The sequence below is a fragment of the Haliotis rubra genome, unplaced genomic scaffold, assembly GCF_003918875.1.
Source record: "Haliotis rubra isolate DU_JTF1 unplaced genomic scaffold, ASM391887v1 Scf585, whole genome shotgun sequence".
Taxonomy (NCBI): Eukaryota; Metazoa; Mollusca; class Gastropoda; order Lepetellida; family Haliotidae; genus Haliotis; species Haliotis rubra.
The window spans coordinates 667,072-691,583 of NW_025767285.1; the positions used below are offsets into that span (position 1 = coordinate 667,072).

At 42.9% G+C, this 24,512-nt stretch overlaps 1 protein-coding gene across 1 annotated transcript in view; it reads left to right on the forward strand.

Moving 5' to 3' along the window:
• LOC124254858 overlaps positions 1–24,512 on the forward strand; it is a 49,068-nt gene that overhangs the window by 17,439 nt on the left and 7,117 nt on the right. Inside the window, exons 2-5 of the mRNA XM_046688713.1 lie at positions 18,233–18,335; positions 18,543–18,654; positions 19,082–19,251; positions 19,712–19,793. Coding sequence (XP_046544669.1) covers positions 18,272–18,335; positions 18,543–18,654; positions 19,082–19,251; positions 19,712–19,793 — 428 coding nt within the window. The 5' untranslated portion in view covers positions 18,233–18,271. The remainder of the gene's footprint in view (positions 1–18,232; positions 18,336–18,542; positions 18,655–19,081; positions 19,252–19,711; positions 19,794–24,512) is intronic.

Here is a 24,512-nt window from a genome sequence, read left to right on the forward strand (position 1 = left end):
CATGAGGAACTGCAGAGGATTTGGGATACACTTGTCAGCTATGTGTCTGAGCTCATCTGAAAAACATTTGATGGCATCAGGAAGATCATGAAAAAGTTCAGGTTTGAGTTTGTCAGCACAGAAAGTTTCATATAAAGGCCAGTTAGCCTTCTTAAAGTTCCATCTTGATGATGGAGGAACATCAGATGGATTCACGGGTTTGAGAATTGTTGGGGAAATGGTCACTTCCACACAGGTCGTCGTGGACTGACCACTCAAATTCATTCAATAAGTCTGAGTCTGTAATTGATAAATCAAGGGCTGAATAAGTTCCTGTGCCAGGATGTAAATATGTGCTCGAACCATCATTATATATGCATACATCATTATCTGAACAAAGTCTTCTAATAGTTTACCTTTGGCATTAGTTGTTGTACCACCCCAGAGCGGGTTGTGGCCATTTAAATCTCCCATAATGATACAAGGTTTTGGGAGTTGGTCATATAAATTTTGAAGGTCAGACTTCGAAGAGTTGAAGACGGTGAGATGTACAATGTGCATAATGTGAACGCAACATGTAACGTCAGTCGTACTGCAACCGCTTGGAGACCAGTATTAAGTATAACAGGGCTGTGGATAACACTTTGTTTGATAAGGATCGAAGATCCTCCAGTGGGCCCGATCACCTGGGGTGAAAAGGAGTGGTATGCATTGAAATTACGTAATTCAAATGTATCCGTCTGTTTTAAATACGTCTCCTGGAGACAAATGGCTGATGGTGTGAAGTCCTGGACTAAGAGCTGCAAATCATTGAAATTATTCCTTAGCCCTCTGCAGTTCCACTGTACAAGATTATTAGAAGACATTATCTTTTGGGGGGATTTATTGGGGATCTACCCCGCACTTGTTTGGAGGGCGACAAGCTATGTGCCCTAGAATGGACGTTTTCAGGTACGTCCATGGCCTCAAGAGATCCATATTTGTTGTATAATTGAATTTTGTTTTGCGACCCTTTTGGGGCTCTGCCACTCAGCTTTTTAGAAAAATCTGGCTTGTTACTTTTGGGTTTAGTGATATCTTGTTGAGACTTTCGCTGACGACTGAGAAGATGGTTCATGATCACGGGAGGACGTCTCTGACTGGGTTAGAGATGGATCAGGAGGTGAGTTTCAGTTTGTGTAGTTGTAGCAGTCGAGAAAGGTTTAGGAGATTCAGTATTTACCCAAGTTAAGTTTGTCTGACAACTTGTAGACACTTTAGTTACCCTAGATGGTACCTCAGCCGTTGGTCTGGCAATAGAAGCATAACTTTCTGTTTGTTCTGAGCTGTGGACTAGCTTCTTGGCATCCATAAAACTAATGTTTTGCGTGAATTTTATTCTATTAATTGCCATTTGGTCTTTCCATACGGGGCAGTCCTTAGAGTAAGATGGGTGATTCCCTGCACAGTTGGTGCACTTTTGACATTACTGACACAATCTTCAGTTGTGTGTGTCTTTTCACTACAGTGAGCACACACAACAGACAATGTGCAAGTATTCACGCCGTGGCCAAACTTTTGACACTTGAAACACCTAAGAGGGTTTGGAATATATGTCTCAACATTGAGGTTACAATAACCTGCCTTCAGTGATTTTGGAGCATTTGGTAGAGAAAAGGAAAACAGATAGGTGTTGGTTTTAATGGTTGTATCATTTTTACGTGTTGAGAAACGTTTGACATACAGTACACCCTGATCCTTCATCTCGGAGACGATATCAAGTTCCGACATGTCAGCCAGCAATCTATCGCGGTCTCGCACGATTCCCTTGCTTGTGTTAAGTGTTTTGTGGGCCGTGACGGTAACCGGAATGCCAACAAAAGTGTCAGTGTTCAACAGGTTGGTAGACTGTGCTTTTTTGCTGCACTCTATCAACAGCGCACCAGAACGTAGTCTTTTAATGTTCAAAGGGGCTTATAAGTCCAAGGGGATCGAAAAGTCTCGAAACATGACTCAGGAAATCCCTCTTTGATTTTGCTTCCTGTGGATTGATTAGTGTACTGAACGTGAACATATCACTCTCAGCGACCCACATTAATCCAAGTGTTTTTACCGATGGTAAATGCCCTTTTTTGCTGAAATCGATTTCTGCAAGTCTGTCTTCCACAGGAATGTTATCAAGAATTCTCAACGAGTTTGACAGCCATTTTCTCGCATGCATAGCAGCACCTGACCACATGTCATTCAACTGCTTTTACAGCTCTAAGCTCTCATCCTCATTCTCAACCGAGTCCATACTGTCGTCCATATATGTGGATTCTAAGACAGTCTCAGCAGCTCGAGGAAGATCTGCCTGATGCAGTTTAGCATGCTGTTGGGATACAAATTGGGCTAAGAAGGGAGGAGAGGAAGTATTGCCAAATACCACTTGATTAAACTTAACCAAACCTGAAGATGTTTTCAATTCTTTGAAGAGAGTTGTCCTTGGGGTACATATATGCATTTTCTGCGCTGAAAATGTCCTGTGACAGTTGTATCAATGTTTTAATAAAAATATTGTACAATAAATAAAATCTTTTTTATCTATTATACGGCCCCCACCTCGTGGAGTTACCTCCCGCTATGCATGCGCAGCCAACCAGGAAAGCACCTAGGCCCGTATCATCATTCCTTCTGCTGAATAAATCAGTGAACAGAATTGCGGGGAGGCGGGCGGCCCTACCCCAAGGGCGACTCTCTTCAAAGAATTGAAAACCGCTTCAGGTTTGGTTAATTCTTTTTTTCATAGAGATCGTCCTTGGGGTACATATATGCATAAATACAGACTCCCAAAGACCGGAGGCCAGGGAGGAGGGAATTCTGTCAAAGTACACACAAATAGCGATCGTTAAGAATAATGTAACAGACGCCACAATCACTCACCTGTCACATGTCCCGTTTTGAGCTTCCGCGAGAGGCATGATGGGAGGGTAACCGACAGGGAGGAAAGGTACTGAGAGTCGACCTCGCAAGTTAAGCATAATGAGAAGGCACAAAGTGCGAACGTAAACAACCCCACCCACCTTATGGTCTATCAGAGAGCACCGTAGGGGGGAAAAAACACTCACTACCGACCATAATCTCCGTAGAGAATCGAAAGGAGGTAATACACCCAGCAGCGGACATATCAATAAAACACAATTGAAAGCAGCGTCAACTAAACCAGATAACCAAGACTCACTCGGTCAGGGTGGCAGGACACTGTCCACTGGAGAGAACAGAACGGCCAAAGCGCGCACGATCACGTGAATGTGTATCGAGCTGATAGTGCCTGATAAAAGTGCTAGGCCGGCTCCAAATAGCGGCAGAGCAGATCTCTTCAATGGGTAGTGCCGATGCAAAAGCTTTTGACGTGGCTACTGCCCTGACCGAGTGAGCCTTCAACCCCTCAGGGGGAGGCTTGCCCTTAGCCTGATAGGCAGCACAAATGACCGATACAAGCCAGCGAGACAGGGTCTGTTTGCTCGCCGGCACCCCAGCCTTCCCGCCACCGTAACAGCAGAACAGATGGGTACCCGTACGGATCCCTTGTGTTCGTTTGATATAGACCTTGAGAGTCTTTCGGACATCCAACGGGTGAGTGCTCGTAGGAGAGGTCCCCGATGTGGAAGGCTGGGTAAGAGTAGGAAGTTCAATAGGAGCTGTCACATGGAAAGCGTGATCGACCTTCGGGCGGTAAGTATCCGGGAGGCGAATACTGACATGATCTCAGTGGAACACAGTCAGCGCGCCGGGTCTGACGACATAGCATGTAAGTTGCCAACCCTACGCCCAGATGTTACCGCCAACAGAAATACAGCCTTCCATGTTAACAACTGAATGGAAATAGCCGATAGACGTGAGAACGTAGGACCGGACAGCCAATCGAGCACAATTGACAAATCCCAAGGTGGGCTTGTTCGCCTGACAGCAGGTCGAACCCAATCTGCACCAGCTAAAAAGCGCTGTACGAGAGGGTGCTGCCCCAGAAGAGCACCATCGACAGGGGTGTGAAAAGTGGAAATAGCGGTGGAGTAGCCACGAATGGTCGAAGCTGCCAGGCCTTCTTCCAAACGAGCTTGCAAAAACTCCAATACTCGGACTAAATCCGCAGAAAAGGGACCAGAGTCCGGACACCGACAGACTGCCCAGAACACCCCCCCAGCCCGTGAGGGACGCATCGGTTTGAACTGTAAGAGCTGGCATCAGGATTTCCAAAGGGATCCCCTTGGAGAGAGATTCCCGACATTGGTCCACCACTGAAGGTGAGGAGACAACCACCCGGGGACTGTGAGACTCCGCTCCAGGTCCTCCGAGTGAGCCCACAGACTCGCCAAAGCTTGCTGTATAGGGCGCATCCTCAACCGCGCCCGCCACACTACAGAGATAGTCGCCGCCATATGGCCCAGTAGATGGAGCCAAGTCCGTGCTGGTGCCTGGGGCTGGGAAAGGAATGAAGACACCATCTCCCGTACTCTGGTGACCCGGTAGGGCGACAAGGAGACAATATCCTTGTGAGTTTGGAACCGCGCCCCGAGAAAAGTCCGGGTTGGGTACCAGGTCAGTTTTCCTGAGGTTGATGATCACTGTGTGAGTAGAATCTAGGCTCGCTGGCTGAGTAAGCGCGCGCTGAGCAACCAGTCGTCGAGGTAAGGGTAACAACGCCTTCCTTGCGATCGAGCGAGGGTAGCTGGCACTAACATGAGCTTGATGAACACCCTGGGGTCAGTGGATATGCCGAAGAGGAGCACCGTGAATTGGTAATTCATCCCGTCCTAAGAGAACCGGAGGTACTGCTTGAACGATGGATGAATGGGCACATGTAGATACGCATCCTTTAGGTCGATTGAGGTGAGCCAATCGCGAGTTTCCCCTCCCGCCTCTCGCATTTCTCTATAAAAGAGGAAATCAGCAGCCCTCGATCCTTTTCTGGGCTCGGGGGGGGAGAAGCCCATACACAGTTCACATATGTCGGGATTATGTCCGACTTTCTCAAGACAAACTAGACACTTGTCATACTTGTCTGCTCTGGGAATACTCTGTCCGCAGACAGAACATCCGGAAAACGCCTGAAAGCAAACACGCAAGCATGTAGCTAACAGCGAAGCCAGCAGCATAAATATACACGTACAAAACATTGAAAATTACGTGAATGCGACCACGGGAAGAAATACTTGGTAAAAACGCAATATGACAGCCACGTGGCACGCTAAACTTCCCGCCATGGCAAAGCAACACGTGCATAAACCACGGGAAAGTTAGCGTAAAATATTTAATACAAAGTCACAATTATGAGACAACCGACCGCAAAGCTTTACTGTTCCGTTCATAGGACAAAATAAAGACCATACATACAGGTGGTGGTGTCCCAGACATTATTCTCTTTAACTTCGTTGTAGTGAAAGAGTTCAGCTCTACTCGACACATCCGTTCAGTGGAGTGACAGCAGAAGGAATGATGATACGGGCCTAGGTGCTTACCTGGTTGGCTGCGCATGCGTAGCGGGAGGTAACTCCACGAGGTGGGGGCCGTATAATAGATAAAAAAAAGATTTTATTTATTGTACAATATTTTTATTAAAACATTGATACAACTGTCACAGGACATTTTCAGCGCAGAAAATGCATATATGTACCCCAAGGACGATCTCTATGAAAAAAGAATGATACACTTCTGGAGTAATGGTTGAATTCATAGACCTCCATAAGAACCTATGAAAGGTCCTATTGCTTGGAGCAAGTTCTATCTGCAGAAACATCTCTGCTATATCGCAGATAATTCCAACTGGATACCTGCGGAACCTCAACAACACATCAAAAAGCTCACTGTGATGCTTGGGACCAGGATCAATCGTATAATTCAGTGAAATATTCTTGTATCTTGCTGATGCATCAAACACTATCCTGACTTTTGTTGTAGCCTTATCAGGGCGCACAATTTGAAAGTGTGGCAAATACCATTTGGATTCATCTGGTTCATTCTGTGATACTTTGGAAATGTACCTCTTTTTCTCATATTCAGAGATTACATTGCCATATGCCTGTGCAACGTGGTTGTCTTTCTTCAACCTCTTTTCAGTGCTAATGAGTCTTCGGAAGGCCATGTCATAATATTTGGAAGACGTGGAACCTCTTGTTTCCACGGTATCCCTACCTGATAACGGCCTTTCTCAAATACAAGTGATTCCTGTGCTTTTTCTAGCAATTGTTTCTCATTGGTGCTCAGCATTTGTTGAGGACTATTTACCTCCTCAACCTCCCAAAAGTTCCTCACCAATGAAGATAACTCGGCATCAGGACCATGTGTATAATATGCATATGAGCAATGAGTCTGTGAAGCTAACTGTCCTATATTGCCAATACAAGTCCACCCCAGAGGTGTCCTTCTGGCGATAGGATCACCTGGCTGACCTGGGATGTCTTCATACGACTGATGAAGCTGTAGGTAATCAATTCCTATTAAGAGATCTACTTTGGGATTCCGTCCAATAACTGGGAAACTGATGTTCTGCAAATGATACCACTTATCCTTATGCTTTTCCCAGTCAATCACCTGCATATCACCTGTTACATGTGTCGTCGTAAGTGCTGACATGTCAAGATTGATGTCCCCACTTACACTTTCAATTTGAAAACTGACAGACTTTGACTAAAATGTTTCTGTATTGCCATTCAACACATTTACAGAAACTGTTTGCGTTGGTCCCAGGAGTCCCAATTCTGAAGCTACATCATCATTCAGATAGGACCTACTACTAGCATCATCTAGTAACGCATTCACACAAATCCTTCTTTTTCCATTTGTGAGAATAACTGGCACAGTTCTGAGAGCTACCGATGGCTTCCTAGGCTCTGGTTTTGGAAATGTAGTGTGGGCTTTTTCAGAACAACTACCATTCTGAGTCTGAGGCCTCACCTTAGATTCCTTATCTACTTCTACAATATGGTGACTGTCTGACATTCTTATGTCTGGCTTCGACAAAAGAGCTGTATTTGTTGTCCGAGTTTTGTTTGAATTTGCTGAATCATGCAAAAGTCTGTTGTGTGTTTTAAGGCAACCACCGATACCACACTGTGTGATTATCTTACACTTGGAACCACTGTGAGTGTAACCAAGACACCGAAAACAGGCACTGTGCTTTTTGGCAGTGTCCCACCTATCAGAGACACCCATGTTCTTGAATTCACGACACCTCCATAACTCATGGTTATCCCCACAGACTTTACATGAAGTATTTCTTTGAGAAGGGGTGCTTTGATACAGCTGGTTAGTGACAAATGTACAGGAATGTTTACCTTCGTAATCTGATGCTTTACCTTTTTGTGCTAGTCCATGTACAGTTTCAGAAGCTATGGTCTGATACTCAGACTTTTGTAATATCCATTCCCTCAGAGATTCTACACTTTCCTGGCGTTCACCATCGTGAAGCCATCTTTGATATTGAGATATCATTGTATCGGTCATTTTCTTTAGCATAATGTTGTACAGCAATCCATTGCCTAATTCCTCAAACCTATCAGCCTCTCTTAGGTTAGCAACTGCAATATCTAACACGTCTGCAAATTTCTCAAGGTCCTTAGCACAGCCTTGACGAATAGGTTTGAAATTACTCAGTGTTTCTAACTGTAAGGAAACCTGCCGTCTTTTACCTCCATACTTTCGTTCCAAACGTTCTAATGCCATGTCATACGCCACAGAGCTATGCCCTAACCCTTCAATTACTTTCAAAGCACTGCCTGATAAGTTTTGCCGTAACTGCAGAAGTTTATACTCTGCAGTAGTTGGTGAACGATCGATACACGTAACAAATGCAGCTTTCCAGCTTTCATACATTTTGACGTCACCAGAGAACACCGGAATTGATACCCGTTTAAGCTGCTTCCACATATCATTTCCTATTGCTCTACTAGGTGGGTGTGGCATAAAACAACGTGGCACTTCACTACAAGTTAGTTGTCCAGGCAATTTGGTTGGTTGGGGTTCATGAGTGGATTCTACAGAAACATTACTTTTGACATCCTCTTTCGTCATGTCATTATACAACCTATCAATTGTGTACACTGACCGCGATTTGGCATCTGACCTTTGATCTAGGTACAAATGTGCTGTGTTTATAACTTCAGCAGTTTCAGTTTCAATACAACTAATTTCCTTTTCAATTTGTTCTACTTTCTCAGCCTGTTTATTTCTAACATAAGCCCGTGAAAGCTTTACCATGACATCTATTGCCTTGTTCTCTATTGCTTTGTTCTAACAGATACAATGTTGCATTTCCACTTACCTTATACTGGCAAACTATCTAATACACTATCAGAGATACGAACAGACTAATGATATAACCACGCTCTGCTACCATTGATAATAAGGAAAAGCCAAAATGTCATGTTAGTTTCAAACTTTATTCAGCTGTCTCAAAATAAGGTCTTACACTGACAAGCTCTGCTATCTAACTGACCCCCGCGGGCAGTCACGTGTCCCCTCGTCGGCGGTTTCCCCACGAGAAGCAAGCAAGGTGTGTTTTTCAACAGGTTACACCCGGAAACGCATCTGGCGCGTTTGGGCGCGCAAAACCTCCTGAACACCTTGAATTCAGAGTGTACCAGTCTGCAGTTGCACGCCATTTCAACAGAGCACCATATCTCGTTGATGTGATCGGTATACTCGCCTCAGTTCAAACCAAGATCATCCGAGAAGTGGTAGACCAGGAGTCACCACCACCCGCTACATCAAGGTTTTAAATCTATGTCATCGGGTGGCGGTGGGATAGCCTAGTGGTTAAAGCGTTCGCTCGTCACGCCGAAGACCCGGTTTCGATTCCCCACATGTTTAGAATGTGTGAAGCCCATTTCTGGTGTCCCCCGCCGTGATATTGCCGGAATGTTGCTACAAGTGGCGTAAACTAAACTCACTCACTCACTCTATGTCATCGACATGTTACTGCCACCGGGACTACAGGGCATATGCCTGGTTTGCGGGTGGTATCGGACCAAACAATGTGACCCAGAACACAGGTGTCTGCCCCGATACTGAGACGTCCTGCATACTTGGTGGTCGTGATCTGCATGGCTTGACGGTGCTTTAGGGGAATGTGACAGCAATCGGTTCATCCACCAAAGTTTTCAGCCGCATCCTCTTCTGATTATCAGCCGACAGAAAGAGAGTTTTTCAACATGACTATGTCACACCACATACAGATCGTGTCACTGTACATTCACTGCCATGGCCTTCCAGATCTCCGGATCTACACCCATTAGAGCATGTGTTGGATGAACGCGGTAGACGTAACGTCAACGTCAACATACGCCTCGAACGTCTGCGTACCTGGCCATCGCGTTGCAAGAAGAATGGAGAATTCCATAGGACAGGATCCTTGGGATAATTAAGTCTCTGCCATGGAGGTCTAGAGCAGTGATAACAGCACATAGGGGTCACACCCGCTACTGATCGGAACGCTCCCTAGCGCCAAATGTCTTTCACAGGACAATCCGTATGGTCATTATGTCCTAAGAACATATGGTTCTCACATGTCAAGTTTCGTCCTTGTATCAGTAACATTAAATGAAATGTACACATTTGATTGAACACAGAAATTCTTTTCACAGTCATTCTATGCGGTTTTCTTCTTCTTGTTGTTAGTGGTGATGTTGCTATTGTTGTTTTGTTTTGTTTCTTGGGGGTCATATTTGTATTTGAAGTGTATTACCTAAGGTTTTTAATCCAAATCCTGAATATATTTTCCGATGAAAATTATTTATTGTAGTTTATTGAGCGACAATATTGAAAAACAAATCGATTAAGTGATGTCTTGCTTAGTAACTATTCAATGGCAACAATTACTTGACCGCCAGATCAAATTGGTCAGCGTATTCTTCGCCTCCTGAAGATATTGTGACCCTGTCCCTGTGGTCTCATGGAGGAAAATACAGGTTTTTATACCAAACCTTGTCTTCAGTCACAGGTGTTCTTAGACATACGTCAAAATGAGGTCATACGTACATTTTGAGTGCGTGAGTTTAGTTTTACGCCGCTTTTAGCAATATTCCAGCAATATCACGGCGGAGGATGCCAGAAATGGGCTTCACACATTGTACCCATGTGGGGAATCGAACCCGGGTCTTCGGCGTGACGAGCGAACGCTTTAACCACCAAGCTACCCATCGCCCCCTAACTTTTGAAAGAGCCCAACATTTCAAAGGTGTATATATTGTCCTGTTTGTTCGTGTAGGTCGACAAGGATATTGTTTAATTGTTGTTGTTTTATAATTGTATGTGTTTTCAGTTTTAGTTTCGGCCCATGAGGGTGGTCATAGGTTCATATGGTGCGCCGGGTGTTAAGAATAATGTTCTGCAATTCATACTGAAAACTTAAGACCACAATTTTCATTTTGATTTCCAGTATAATAACCCAATTTTTCAATATTTTTTCATATCCTCAGACCTCTAGGCATCATCGTCTGGAGAATGTCGTCCTAGAAGTGCATACTAAGGTTACGAAAGTATAGTCACTTGGTGCAAGGTTTTGACTGTAGTGGCTTCATTCATTAGGAGCTTCACTCCTTTACAAATCATTTCAGGCCGTTTGTTAACTCACAGAGCCCTCTTCACTACAATTCGCTCCAGGGCACACCAGAAACCTATTTTTAGTTCGAATCCCAATGTTTCCAGGTTTGTCAGGACCACAGCCGTGCTTGTTGTTTTTACGGGCTCTCCTTCCACATTACGGTCACTGTTGCGCAGTGGAATTGAAAACGAAACTAATTAAAATTAAAGTAGCGAAATATGCTATTTGGGGAACTAAACGTGACTCTCTTGATTAAACTGATGAAATACAAATGGGGAACTAAACGTGAATCTCTTATAACAAATGTTAATGAGGCAAGAAACTTAATGTGATACCTTAAATTCTATTATCTACACTATCTTGCTCTATTGCAGCGTAAATCTACTATGTACAGTATCTAGCTCTATAGCAGCTAGCTATATTGAACTTCTATTTCGATGCACTAATAAATAAATCTTTATATCAGTCTATCTAACAACTATTTTGACGAGCTGTCACCCAACTCGAGAAACAACCAAACTCAAGGGAAACCTGAACTCAAACTGACGTCTAAACTCAATTACGTCTTAACCCAAACATAACCTGTACACAACTGACCGATTCGGCCGTTTCCAACGTGGTCGAGAGCACGTGGTCTGACTGCACGTGAAAAGTCATGCTTCTCGGTGAGCCACGAAGCATGGTGCGTTTACGCGATCTGTTCCAGCTGTTCTGTCTTCAGACCATACCCCTCTCCATGATTGACCTCTGTCAATCATTGACTAAAACCTATCTGAAAGCTAATCATAGCTATTTGTTTCACTCGATGTCCATTCTAGTGGGCATACTTTGTTTGCTGGTCTTTTCAGTACTGTCTGTTTTGTCCTAATATCAACCACACGAACGTGGCCATCTTTTCCTGGATAGATCTTCACAATTCTGCCAAGCTGCCAGTTTCCACGAGGCATATCGGGAGATATTACTAAAACAACATCTCCAACTTGAAGATCCCTATGAGGAGAGAACCACTTTCGTCTAGTGTTGAGACCTGGTAACCATTCCCTCATCCACCGACACCAAAAGTGACGCACCAATTGAAAACTAAACTAACTAAAATTAAAGTACCAAATATGCTATTTGGGGAACTAAACGTGACTCTCTTGATTAAACTGATGAAATAATTCAAACAATACAAATGGGGAACTAAACGTGAATCTCTTATAACAAATGCTAATGAGGCAAGAAACTTAATGTGATACCTTAAATTCAATTATCTACACTATCTGGCTCTATTGCAGCGTAAGTCTACTATATACAGTATCTAGCTCTATAGCAGCTAGCTATCTGGAACTTCTATTTCGATGCACTAATACATTCTTTATATCAGTCTATCTAAATCCTACTTTGACGAGCTGTCACCCAACTCAAGAAACAACCAAACTCAAGGGAAACCTGAACTCAACTGACGTCTAAACTCAATTACGTCTTAACCCAAGCATAACCTGTACACAACTGACCGATTCGACCGTTTTCCAGCTGGTCAAGAGCACATGGTCTGACTGCCCGTGAAAAGTCATGCTTCTCGGTGAGCCACGAAGCATGGTGCGTTTACGCGATCTGTTCCAGCTGTTTTGTCTTCAGACCATACCCCTCTCCATGATTGACCTCTGTCAATCATTGACTAAAACCTATCTGAAAGCTAATCATAGCTATTTGTTTCACTCGATGTCCATTCTAGTGGGCATACTTTGTTTGCTGGTCTTTTCAGTACTGTCTGTTTAGTCCTAATATCAACCACACGAACGTGGCCATCTTTTCCTGGATAGATCTTCACAGTTCTGCCAAGCTGCCAGTTTCCACGAGGCATATCGGGAGAAATTACTAAAACAACATCTCCAACTTGAAGATCCCTATGAGGAGAGAACCACTTTCGTCTAGTGTTGAGACCTGGTAACCATTCCCTCATCCACCGACACCAAAAGTGACGCACCAACTCTTGAACTCTTCTCCACCGTTTGCCTGGATTGAAATCTGTTGTGTAAACTGTGTCAGCTGCGAACACCCCGCCAACCTGTCCATGTAAGAAGTGATTTGGCGTGAGAGGTGTACTGTCATGTGGATGAGCCGACTGGTAAGTTAAGGGACGAGAGTTGATAAGAGCCTCTGCTCCAGTGAAAGCTGTCATCAACTCTTCATCTGTGACATCACCACCGCTGAGGATAGCAAAGATGCCACGCTTTGCAGCCTTTATCATGGTTTCAAACACCCCTCCGAAATGTGATGCATGAGGGGGATTGAAGCACCATTTTATTCCCTTGTTTGCAAGTGAATGTCTAACTGCACTCTCATCAAGGAGGAGGAACAGCTCCTTCAATTCTTTGACAGAACCATCAAAGTTGGTACCATTATCAGATACTACCAGCTCAGGCAGACCTCTTCTGTTTACCATTCGAAAAAAGGCATTCAGAAAAGAGTCCGTATCCAAGCCATAGGCCATTTCCAAATGTACGGCTCTAGTAGACAAACATGTAAACAGACAAAGGTAACGCTTCTGTCGTTGTTTACTTCTACCTTGAACGGTCAAGAATGGCCCTGACAACCACAATGAATTTGTATTCAACTGATGAGCTGTGGCACCTCGACTAATCAAATCAGCGGAATTTGCCTCACTGGGAGTATGTCTCCACTGTGAAGGACTTGTAACCTCATGGATTTCACCCACCCTGTTAGCAACGAAAGGTTTGAATATTCGGCTGTTATTTCTAATCCAGCATAGCACGTTCATGTTGTCCGACCAGAAGACAACCTGCCTAATGTCAACATCAAGTGATTCTGTGATATGCAATGCCAATCGCAGACCCAGGACAGCTGCCACAAGTTCCAATCCGGGCACACCGACAGCCTTCAGCGGCGCAACTCTGCCCCTAGATGCCACCATCATGCTCAATTTGTCTCCGTTTGGGCAAGCAGCCACCGCACACACAACCGCTCCATATGTCACTTGCGAGGCGTCAACAAAGGTGTGCAAAGTCAGAGATGTCATATCTTTATGACTGCATAGACACCTGGGAACTTTCACTGCTTCTAGACCACTCAAGTCTCCCAGCCATTGCTCTATTCTGTGTCTCAAGACCCCATCTAACCATCATCATCCCACTCAAGTCCCGCCATCCACATCTCTTGCAGAATCACCTTAGCAGTAACAATGAATGGTGATATTAAACCCAAGGGATCAAAAAGCCTGGCAACATATCTCAGGAAAACTCTTTTTGAGATCTTCTCAACAGTAATGGGAAAGTTTACCCTGAAAGTGAAACAATCACTTGTGGCTATCCACAGTAGGCCAAGAGTTTTGACTGAAGGCAAATGTCCTCTGTTGAGATCAACCTCATTCACCCTATCCTTCTCAGGTATGCCATCTAAAACCTCAAGACAATTTGACATCCACTTTCTGGCATGCATTCCTGCCCTAGACCATAGTTCCTTTAACTGTTCATAGAGTTCTATACCCTTTTCCACATCTTCAACAGAAGTCATGCTATCGTCCATATATGTCGATTTGATGACTGTTTCTGCAGCCAGTGGATATTCTCTCATGTGAACTCGAGCATGTTCCTGTGTCACAAATTGGGCCAAGAATGGAGAGGATGTAACTCCAAATACAACCCTGCTGAACTCGTACACATCAGGAGTTCTAGTCATATCCATTGACCTCCACAGGAATCTATGATAAGGTCGATCATCTGGTGACATACTGATATGAAGAAACATTTCAGCTATGTCACAGATAAGTGCCACCGGATGCTTTCTGAAGTGAAGCAAAACATCAAACAACTCGCTTTGCAACTTAGGTCCTGCATGTATTGCATCATTTAGAGAGAGGTCCTCGTGTTTAGCTGAGGCATCGAACACAATACGAACCTTGGTGGTACTCTTGTCAGGACGCAAAATGGGAAAATGAGGAAGGTACCATTTTGTTTCACTAAGTGGTTCATCTTGTGGAACTTTGCGAATGTATCCCTTTGACAAGTACTCAGAAATAATGTCATCGTAAGCCTTTGCTATTTCTGGAGGTTTAGACAACTTCTTTTCAGTACTGTAAAGACGTTTAACAGCCATATGATAGTTGTCAGTCAGCAAATGGACATTTTCATTCCAAGGAATACATATTTCATATCTGCCATCTTTGTGTGTGAGTGTTTCATGTGCTGCTTGTAAAACCACTTCATCATCAGGCTTTATTTGAGATGATGTTGGGTTTCCGTGATCTAATTCCCAAAACTTGTGCATTAACTGGTTCAGCTCAATATCTTTGTTGTCTATGAAGAATGAGCTAGTAAAGTTACTTTGTTCAAACCTACCTTGATCAGACAAGCGACCTATGCAAGTCCACCCAAGTGGTGTAAGTCTTGCAACTGGATCCCCAGGATGTCCAGTTACTTCTTTGTATGACTGGTGCAATTCTAATTGATCAACACCAATGAGCAAATCGACCATGCAAGGCTTTGCTACTTTGGGGAATGGAATATTTTGCAAATGTGCCCATTTGCTTCCATGCTTTTGCCAGTCTATCACTTGCAAAGTACCAGTCACACTATTAGTTGTCATTGCAGACATCTGGATACCTAGATCACCACTGATACTTTCAAGCTTGAATTCTACTGGTTTTGTGTCAAACGATTCTGTGTGACCATTAAGGACATTTACAAAGATCTTTTGTGGTTCACCCTGCAACCCCAACTCAGCTGCAATGTCCGCATTGATGTACGACTTCGTGCTTGCATCATCCAGCAAGGCGTTTACTGTAATGCTCCTCGCACCATTCTTTAATACCACTGGAACTGTGCGAAGAGCTATCAACGTATTGGACACTGGTGGCATTGTTGCATGAGATCTTTCAGGTTGAACACATTTTTAGATTTTGCATGTTCTACATCATGACCCATATTAACCACTGACTCAACAACCTGTGGTTCAGCTTTGTTTATCTCTTGGTAGCCCTGAGCAGAATTGTCTGTGCACTCATTCCGTCTAGATTTTGTATTATGTAATAATCTATTGTGACTCTTTGCGCAACCTGATATGCCACATAACCTATTTTGACGACAGCTGTTACCAAGATGATTGCCCCTAAGACAGCGAAAACAAAGTGTCAGTCGTTTGGCTACATTCCATCTCTCAGACACGAGCATACTTTTGAAAACTTTGCAGTTCCAAATCTCATGCTCTCCAGAACATACACCACACATCACTTACAAATGTGCTAGACATTTTCTGTTTCGGGTTTGATCTCCTACCAGGTGTACTCAATCCTCGCACTGCTTCTTTTCGCAACAATCTGAAATTCTGCTTCTAACATTATCCATTCTCTGAGAGTCTCTACTGACTCCTGTCTGTCCCTTTCAAACACCCACTTTTGATATTGTGCCACCATAGGTTCAGTCATCTTTTTAACAAAGTGACATAAAGGAGACCATTTCCTAACTCCTCTACCCTATCTGACTCTCTGATGTTTGCAACTGCAACATCCAAAATATCAGCGAATTTCTCTAGATCCTCAACATGACCCTCACGAATTGGCTTGAAATTACTAATTTCTTCATTTTGGATTGCAATCTGCCGTCGCTTCCCACCAAACTTCCTTTCAAGACGTTCCAGAGCAACATCATAAGCTACTGAGCTATGACCTAAAGATTCAACTGATTTCAAAGCTTCCCCCCGATAGATACTGGCGTAATTGCAACAACTTATACTCAGGTGTTGCTGGGGACTGATCAATGCAAGTCATAAAGGCAGCCTTCCAGCTTTGGTAGGTTTTCACGTCACCAGAAAATACAGGTATGGAAACACGCTTTAACTGTTTCCACATGTCATTCCCTATGGCCTGATTATCAGATTTCCCTTGGCGTTCTGTTCTACTAGAATGCAATGCTAGTTTATCCACCTTACCTTGGTTGGGTCCTTCAGATACCAAACGTTCATGGTCAGCTACCTCAGATTGTTGCCTAAATGCAACACGAGATTGTCGCCGAGATACAACACTTTGTTGCTGAACAATTCGGGATTTTTCACCCTCGTTGCAAAGCCTATCTAACCCCCCCACTGGACAGAGAGCGTTTTCCTGATCTGTCAGATTCCGATCTACCTTGTAAATATATCTTTACAGATTCAAGAACTGTGTTGTTTTCCTCTTCTAAACTATTAAGTTCGTGATCCAACTTTTCAACATTCTCACGATCTTCCAGTTTAACATAAACCTTTGAAAGTTCCAATATAACATCTGTTGCTTTCACGAAAAGCTCGTTCAGTTGATCTACACCATCCCTTACCTGTTTCTGTGATGGTTGATCATCACTTTCTATCAAAGTCATGAGTTTATTCCTAGCTTTGGTACAACTCGATTTGGCTGTTGCCTTTTGTTGTTTTAACACAAACACACGAACACGTTCGGCTGTCGCCGACAGAGATCTTGGCTCCGAAGTAGTTGACCTAAGCTGGCTATCTATTCCAGTTTCCGACATAGTTTGGTCTAAGCTATCTATCTAAATATCAAATGAGTTCTATCTCTATCTATTGGTTCTATTGAAAATGTAACAGAAAACCACGCTCTGCTACCATTGTTGCGCAGTGGAATTGAAAACGAAACTAATTAAAATTAAAGTACCGAAATATGCTATTTGGGGAACTAAACGTGACTCTCTTGATTAAACTGATGAAATACAAATGGGGAACTAAACGTGAATCTCTTATAACAAATGTTAATGAGGCAAGAAACTTAATGTGATACCTTAAATTCTATTATCTACACTATCTTGCTCTATTGCAGCGTAAATCTACTATGTACAGTATCTAGCTCTATAGCAGCTAGCTATATTGAACTTCTATTTCGATGCACTAATAAATAAATCTTTATATCAGTCTATCTAACAACTATTTTGACGAGCTGTCACCCAACTCGAGAAACAACCAAACTCAAGGGAAACCTGAACTCAAACTGACGTCTAAACTCAATTACGTCTTAACCCAAACATAACCTGTACACAACTGACCGATTCGGCCGTTTCCAACGTGGTCGAGAGCACGTGGTCTGACTGCACGTGAAAAAGTCATGCTTCTCGGTGAGCCACGAAGCATGGTGCGTTTACGCGATCTGTTCCAGCTGTTCTGTCTTCAGACCAGTCACATATCGTGATAGCATTGCAATATTATTCACAGTGGCGGTAAACGCACCTAACTCACTCATTTAGTCATCACTGAATTGGCTGATACAAGTTATCTTATCCCATTTGCTCATGCTGTTGATCACTGGATTGTCTGGTCCAGACTCGACTATTTACAGACCGCCGCCATAAAGCTGGAATGTTGCCGATTGCCGCGTTAAATAACACACCAATCAACCAATAAACAAACCAAACATTCAGTCATCAAGTTGTCATCCTATGATATCGCTGATACAGTTTCACATTGGATCCTATGACATCCATCATGCCCCGCGAACAAAACATATTTGTCTCCCAGTTTCTGCAGCAGAACAAGAGGTTTTTGCAAAAGAATCCAATGACCCACCCCACCCTATGCAAGAGCATATGTTATGCCTGCATATTTGTATTAGTCTGATATTATGCAACTTGTTCATAATTGAATATTTACATGTCATTTCATAACTAAAAATGTATCATTATAATAATATAGACAATAGATGGTCTTACTTTATAGTATCCTACATTTGACACTCAAGACGACACATCGGATAACATGGACGTGGACGTGACAGTAACGTTGATGCTATGTCTGGCTGTCACAGCCGCAGCTTGTCACGGTGAGTACATACAAAAAGAAATCACGAGGTACTTATTGGACAATCCGTTAGAACATCTTCATGAAGCAATTCAACTCTTATAACCTTACAACTAAACTTTTAGATCGTGGGTTCACGATCATAATCTGGATACGTCATTGGAGTAGACGAGCATATCTAATGATCACAATCTTTACCAGTAAACTGGTAGTTATTTCTTCCTCACAGATCTACACGAGCAGCCAGTCATCGTAAGGCCATCCAAGGAGCGTACTGTGGTGATTGCCCCGGGGACCCATATAGACTTGACATGTGTTGCCAGAGGAGCCCTGAACCTAACGTGAGTGTCAACAATCCTACTTGATTAACCTTTTTCAAAATCTTTTATTTATAAAATTAGAAAAATCTTGTGAAAAACTGCAGTTTGTTATTCCGATTGGCGTTGTAGACTAATTGCAAGGATGAATATTTCCAAGAGGCCCTAAAATGAAGGAGAATTAGCCTTTCCTATAACTTTCAATATAATGAGAAATCGCCGCAATAAAAGTTTTCAGTGAGTAAAATACTTTTTCACTTTTCCGTTCACAAAACAATCATTTGTTCCTGCAAGTAATGATTTCGTCCATACCTGACGAATTCAGTATTTTACTCCGATCACATACATCACGGTAGTGACTCTCAAGACATACGTATATCTGTACAGTCGCTGTCACTTACGAGTTTATATTAAGACAACTTACCTCTGTACGTCGTACATATAATTCCAGGATCAAATGGACGTTCAACGGTTCTCCAGTTCACCGGTCTGAATATAGAGTTGATCACCCCAATGCCAACATCAGCATTATCTATGTTGGAGAAGAGGGACAATATCGGTGTGTGGCAGAGATGGATGGCCACACGACAGCATCACCTGCCATTACACTCAAGTTTATAGGTGTGCATGTTTGTCGAGAATAACTGTACCCTGTCACTTTGCTATGGAAACTTACGTTTAACATGTTAACGTGTACATCTGGAGAGAACGTTTGTTTGCTTGTTAGTTTAACGCCCCACAGAGCAATACCCCAGCTATATGGGGCCGGTCAGTAAATACTCGAGCCTAGATTAGAAGATCCAGTGATCAACGTCACGAGTATCGTACTAACATACATGTATGTCAAACGAGTTAGCGAGACTGTCCACCTTAGTTAGTCGCCTCTTACGACAAACATTCAGTCTTCAAAATGAAAAAAGAAACTGTTTTCGAACGGTGATCAACCCTCTTTTAAGCGCAAGAGAACGTGCTTTGAAAAAGGTTATAATACTACCCTCACAATATCTACCTTCATCAAGTTGTTTTTGTGATCCAGGTAATAAAGATAAATCTGTTACCTAACGCCCGGTCTATTACACAGGTGGCAACCAGAGTTGGACATATGTGGCAGGGGGGTGCACGGCTGCCTTGTTGCTGATTGTGCTGGTTATTGCATGGAGAAGGTAAAGTATCAGTTGTCAAAGGAAGCAGAAGCTTCCTGTGGAGAAGGTAAAGTATCAGTTGTCACAGGAAGCAGAAGCATCGTGTAAAGAAGGTAAGGCATCACTTGTCACAGGAAGTAGAAGCTTCCTGTGGAGAAGGTAAAGTATCAGTTGTCACAGGAAGCAGAAGCATCGTGTAAAGAATGTAAGGCATCCCTTGTCACAGGAAGTAGAAGCTTCGTGTGGAGAAGGTAAAGTAACTGTTCTGAAAGAAAGCAGAAGCTTCATGTGGAGAAGGTTAAGTATCTGTTATCGAAGAAAGCAGAAGCTTCATGTGGAGAAGGTTAAGTATCTGTTATCAAAGAAAGCAGAAGCTTCGTGTGGAGAAGGTTAAGTATCTGTTATCGAAGAAAGCAGAAGCTTCATGTGGAGAAGGTAAGGCATCCCTTGTCACAGGAAGCAGAAACATAGTGTGGAGAAGGTAAAGTATCTGTTGTCAAAGAAAGCAGAAGCTTAGTGTAAAGTTGGTAAAGTATCTGTTGTCAAAGAAAGCAGAAGCTTCATGTGGAGAAGGTTAAGTATCTGTTATCGAAGAAAGCAGAAGCTTCATGTGGAGAAGGTAAGGCATCCCTTGTCACAGGAAGCAGAAACATAGTGTGGAGAAGGTAAAGTATCTGTTGTCAAAGAAAGCAGAATCTTCGTGTAAAGTTGGTAAAGTATCTGTTGTCAAAGAAAGCAGAAGCTTCGTGTGGAGAAGGTAAAGTCTCTGTTGTCAAAGAAAGCAGAAGCTTCGTGTGGAGAAGGTAAGGCATCCCTTGTCACAGGAAGCAGAAACATAGTGTGGAGAAGGTAAAGTATCTGTTGTCAAAGAAAGCAGAAGCTTCGTGTAAAGTTGGTAAAGTATCTGTTGTCAAAGAAAGCAGAAGCATCGTGTGGAGAAGGTAAAGTATATGTTGTTAAAGAAAGCAGAAGCTTCATGTTCAGAAGGTAAAGTATCAGTTGTCACAGGAAGCAGAAGCTTCGTTTGAGAAGGTTAAGTATCTGTTATCAAAGAAAGCAGGAGCTTCGTGTGGAGAAGGTTAAGTATCTGATATCAAAGAAAGCAGAAGCTTCGTGTGGAGAAGGTTAAGTATCTGTTATCAATGAAAGCGGAAGCTTCATGTTGGAGAGAAGGTAAAGTATCTGTTGTCAAAGGAAGCAGAAGCTTCGTGTGGAATAGGTTAAGGTATCCCTCGTCAAAGGAAGCAGAAGCTTCAAGTGGAGAAGGTTAAGTATCTGTTATCAAAGAAAGCAGAAGCTTCGTGTGGAGAAGGTTAAGTATCTGTTATCAAAGAAGCAGAAGCTTCGTGTGGAGAAGGTTAAAGTATCTGTTGTCACAAAGAAAGCAGAAGCTTCGTGTGGAGAAGGTAAAGTATCAGTTGTCACAGGAAGCAGAAGCTTCGTGTAAAGAAGGTAAAAGCATCTGTTTGTCGAAGGAAGCAGAAGCTTCTTGTGTGGAGAAGGTAAAGCATCAGTTATCGAAGAAAGCAGAAGCATCGTGTAAAGAAGGTAAAGGCATCTGTTGTCAAAGGAAGCAGAAGCTTGAGTGTGGAGAAGGTAAAGTATCTGTTGTCAAAGAAAGCAGAATCTTCGTGTAAAGTTGGTAAAGTATCTGTTGTCACATGAAGCAGAAGCTTCGTGTGGAGAAGGTAAAGTCTCTGTTGTCAAAGAAAGCAGAAGCTTCGTTGTGGAGAAGGTAAAGTATCTGTTGTCAAAGAAAGCAGAAGCTTCGTGTGGAGTTGGTAAAGTATCTGTTGTCAAAGAAAGCAGAAGCTTCGTGTAAAGTTAGTAAAGTATCTGTTGTCAAAGAAAGCAGAAAGCATTGTGGAGAAGGTAAAGTATATGTTGTTAAAGAAAGCAGAAGCTTCATGTTCAGAAGGTAAAGTATCAGTTGTCACAGGAAGCAGAAGCTTCGTGGAGAGAAGGTTAAGTATCTGATATCAAAGAAAGCAGGAGCTTCGTGTGGAGAAGGTAAAGTATCTGTTGTCAAAGAAAGCAGAAGCATCGTGTGGAGAAGGTAAAGTATATGTTGTTAAAGAAAGCAGAAGCTTCATGTTCAGAAGGTAAAGTATCAGTTGTCACAGGAAGCAGAAGCTTCGTTTGAGAAGGTTAAGTATCTGTTATCAAAGAAAGCAGGAGCTTCGTGTGGAGAAGGTTAAGTATCTGATATCAAAGAAAGCAGAAGCTTCGTGTGGAGAAGGTTAAGTATCTGTTATCAATGAAAGCGGAAGCTTCGTGTGGAGAAGGTAAAGTATCTGTTGTCAAAGAAAGCAGAAGCTTCGTGTGGAATAGGTAAGGCATCCCTCGTCACTGGAAGCAGAAGCTTCAAGTGGAGAAAGTAAAGTATCTGTTCTCAAAGGAAGCAGAACACACGTGTAAAGAAGGTAAGGCATCTGTTGTCAAAGGAAGCAGAAGCATCGTGTAAAGAAGGTAAGGCATCACTTGTCACAGGAAGCAGACGCTTCTTGTGGAGAATGTAAAGTATCAGTTGTCACAGGACGCAGAAGCATCGTGTAAAGAAGGTAAGGCATCACTTGTCACAGGAAGTAGAAGCTTCCTGTGGAGAAGGTAAAGTATCAGTTGTCACAGGAAGCAGAAGCATCGTGTAAAGAAGGTAAGGCATCACTTGTCAAAGGAAGCAGAAGCTTCCTGTGGAGAAGGTAAAGTATCAGTTGTCACAGGAAGCAGAAGCATCGTGTAAAGAATGTAAGGCATCCCTTGTCACAGGAAGTAGAAGCTTTGTGTCGAGAAGGTAAAGTAACTGTTCTGAAAGAAAGCAGAAGCTTCATGTGGAGAAGGTTAAGTATCTGTTATCAAAGAAAGCAGAAGCTTCATGTGGAGAAGGTTAAGTATCTGTTATCAAAGAAAGCAGAAGCTTCGTGTGGAGAAGGTAAGGCATCCCTTGTCACAGGAAGCAGAAACATAGTGTGGAGAAGGTAAAGTATCTGTTGTCAAAGAAAGCAGAAGCTTCATGTGGAGAAGGTTAAGTATCTGTTATCAAAGAAAGCAGAAGCTTCATGTGGAGAAGGTTAAGTATCTGTTATCAAAGAAAGCAGAAGTTTCATGTGGAGAAGGTAAAGTATCTGATGTCAAAGAAAGCAGAAGCTTCCTGTAAAGTTGGTAAAGTATATGTTGTTAAAGAAAGCAGAAGCTTCATGTTCAGAAGGTAAAGTATCTGTTGTCAAAGAAAGCAGAAGCTTCGTGTGGAGAAGGTAAGGCATCCCTTGTCACAGGAAGCAGAAGCATCGTTTGAGAAGGTTAAGTATCTGTTATCAAAGAAAGCAGAAGCTCCGTGTGGAGAAGGTAAAGTATCTGTTCTCAAAGGAAGCAGAACACACGTGTAAAGAAGGTAAGGCATCACTTGTCACAGGAAGCAGAAGCGTCAAGTGGAGAAAGTAAAGTATCTGTTCTCAAAGGAAGCAGAACACACGTGTAAAGAAGGTAAGGCATCACTTGTCACAGGAAGTAGAAGCTTCGTGTGGAGAAGGTAAAGTATCCGTTATCAAAGAAAGCAGAAGCCTCGTGTGGAGAAGGTAAAGTATATATTGTCAAAGATAGCAGAAGCCTCGTTTGGAGAAGGTAAAGTATGTGTTGCCAAAGAAAGCAGAAGCTTCGTGTGGAGAAGGTAAGGCATCTGTTGCCAAAGAAAGCAAAAGCTTCATGTGGAGAAGGTAAAGTATCTGTTGTCAAAGAAAGCAGAAGCTTCGTGTGGAGAAGGTAAGGCATCCCTTGTCACAGGAAGCAGAAACATAGTGTGGAGAAGGTAAAGTATCTGTTGTCAAAGAAAGCAGAAGCTTAGTGTAAAGTTGGTAAAGTATCTGTTGTCAAAGAAAGCAGAAGCTTCATGTGGAGAAGGTTAAGTATCTGTTATCGAAGAAAGCAGAAGCTTCATGTGGAGAAGGTTAAGTATCTGTTATCGAAGAAAGCAGAAGCTTCATGTGGAAAAGGTTAAGTATCTGTTGTCAAAGAAAGCAGAAGCTTCGTGTGGAGAAGGTAAAGTATCTGTTGTCAAAGAAAGCAGAAGCTTAGTGTAAAGTTGGTAAAGTATCTGTTGTCAAAGAAAGCAGAAGCTTCGTGTGGAGAAGGTAAAGTCTCTGTTGTCAAAGAAAGCAGAAGCTTCGTGTGGAGAAGGTAAGGCATCCCTTGTCACAGGAAGCAGAAACATAGTGTGGAGAAGGTAAAGTATCTGTTGTCAAAGAAAACAGAAACTTCGTGTAAAGTTGGTAAAGTATCTGTTGTCAAAGAAAGCAGAAGCATCGTGTGGAGAAGGTAAGGCATCTGTTGCCAAAGAAAGCAAAAGCTTCATGTGGAGAAGGTAAAGTATCTGTTGTCAAAGAAAGCAGAAGCTTCGTGTGGAGAAGGTTAAGTATCCCTTGTCACAAGAAGCAGAAACATAGTGTGGAGAAGGTAAAGTATATGTTGTCAAAGAAAGCAGAAGCTTCGTGTGGAGAAGGTAAGGCATCCCTTGTCACAGGAAGCAGAAACATAGTGTGGAGAAGGTAAAGTATATGTTGTCAAAGAAAGCAGAAGCTTCGTGTGGAGAAGGTAAGGCATCTGTTGCCAAAGAAAGCAGAAGCATCGTGTTGAGAAGGTAACTCATCTGTTGCCAAAGAAAGCAGAAGCTTCATGTGGAGAAGGTAAAGTATCTGTTGTCAAAGAAAGCAGAAGCTTCATGTGGAGAAGGTAAGGCATCTGTTGCCA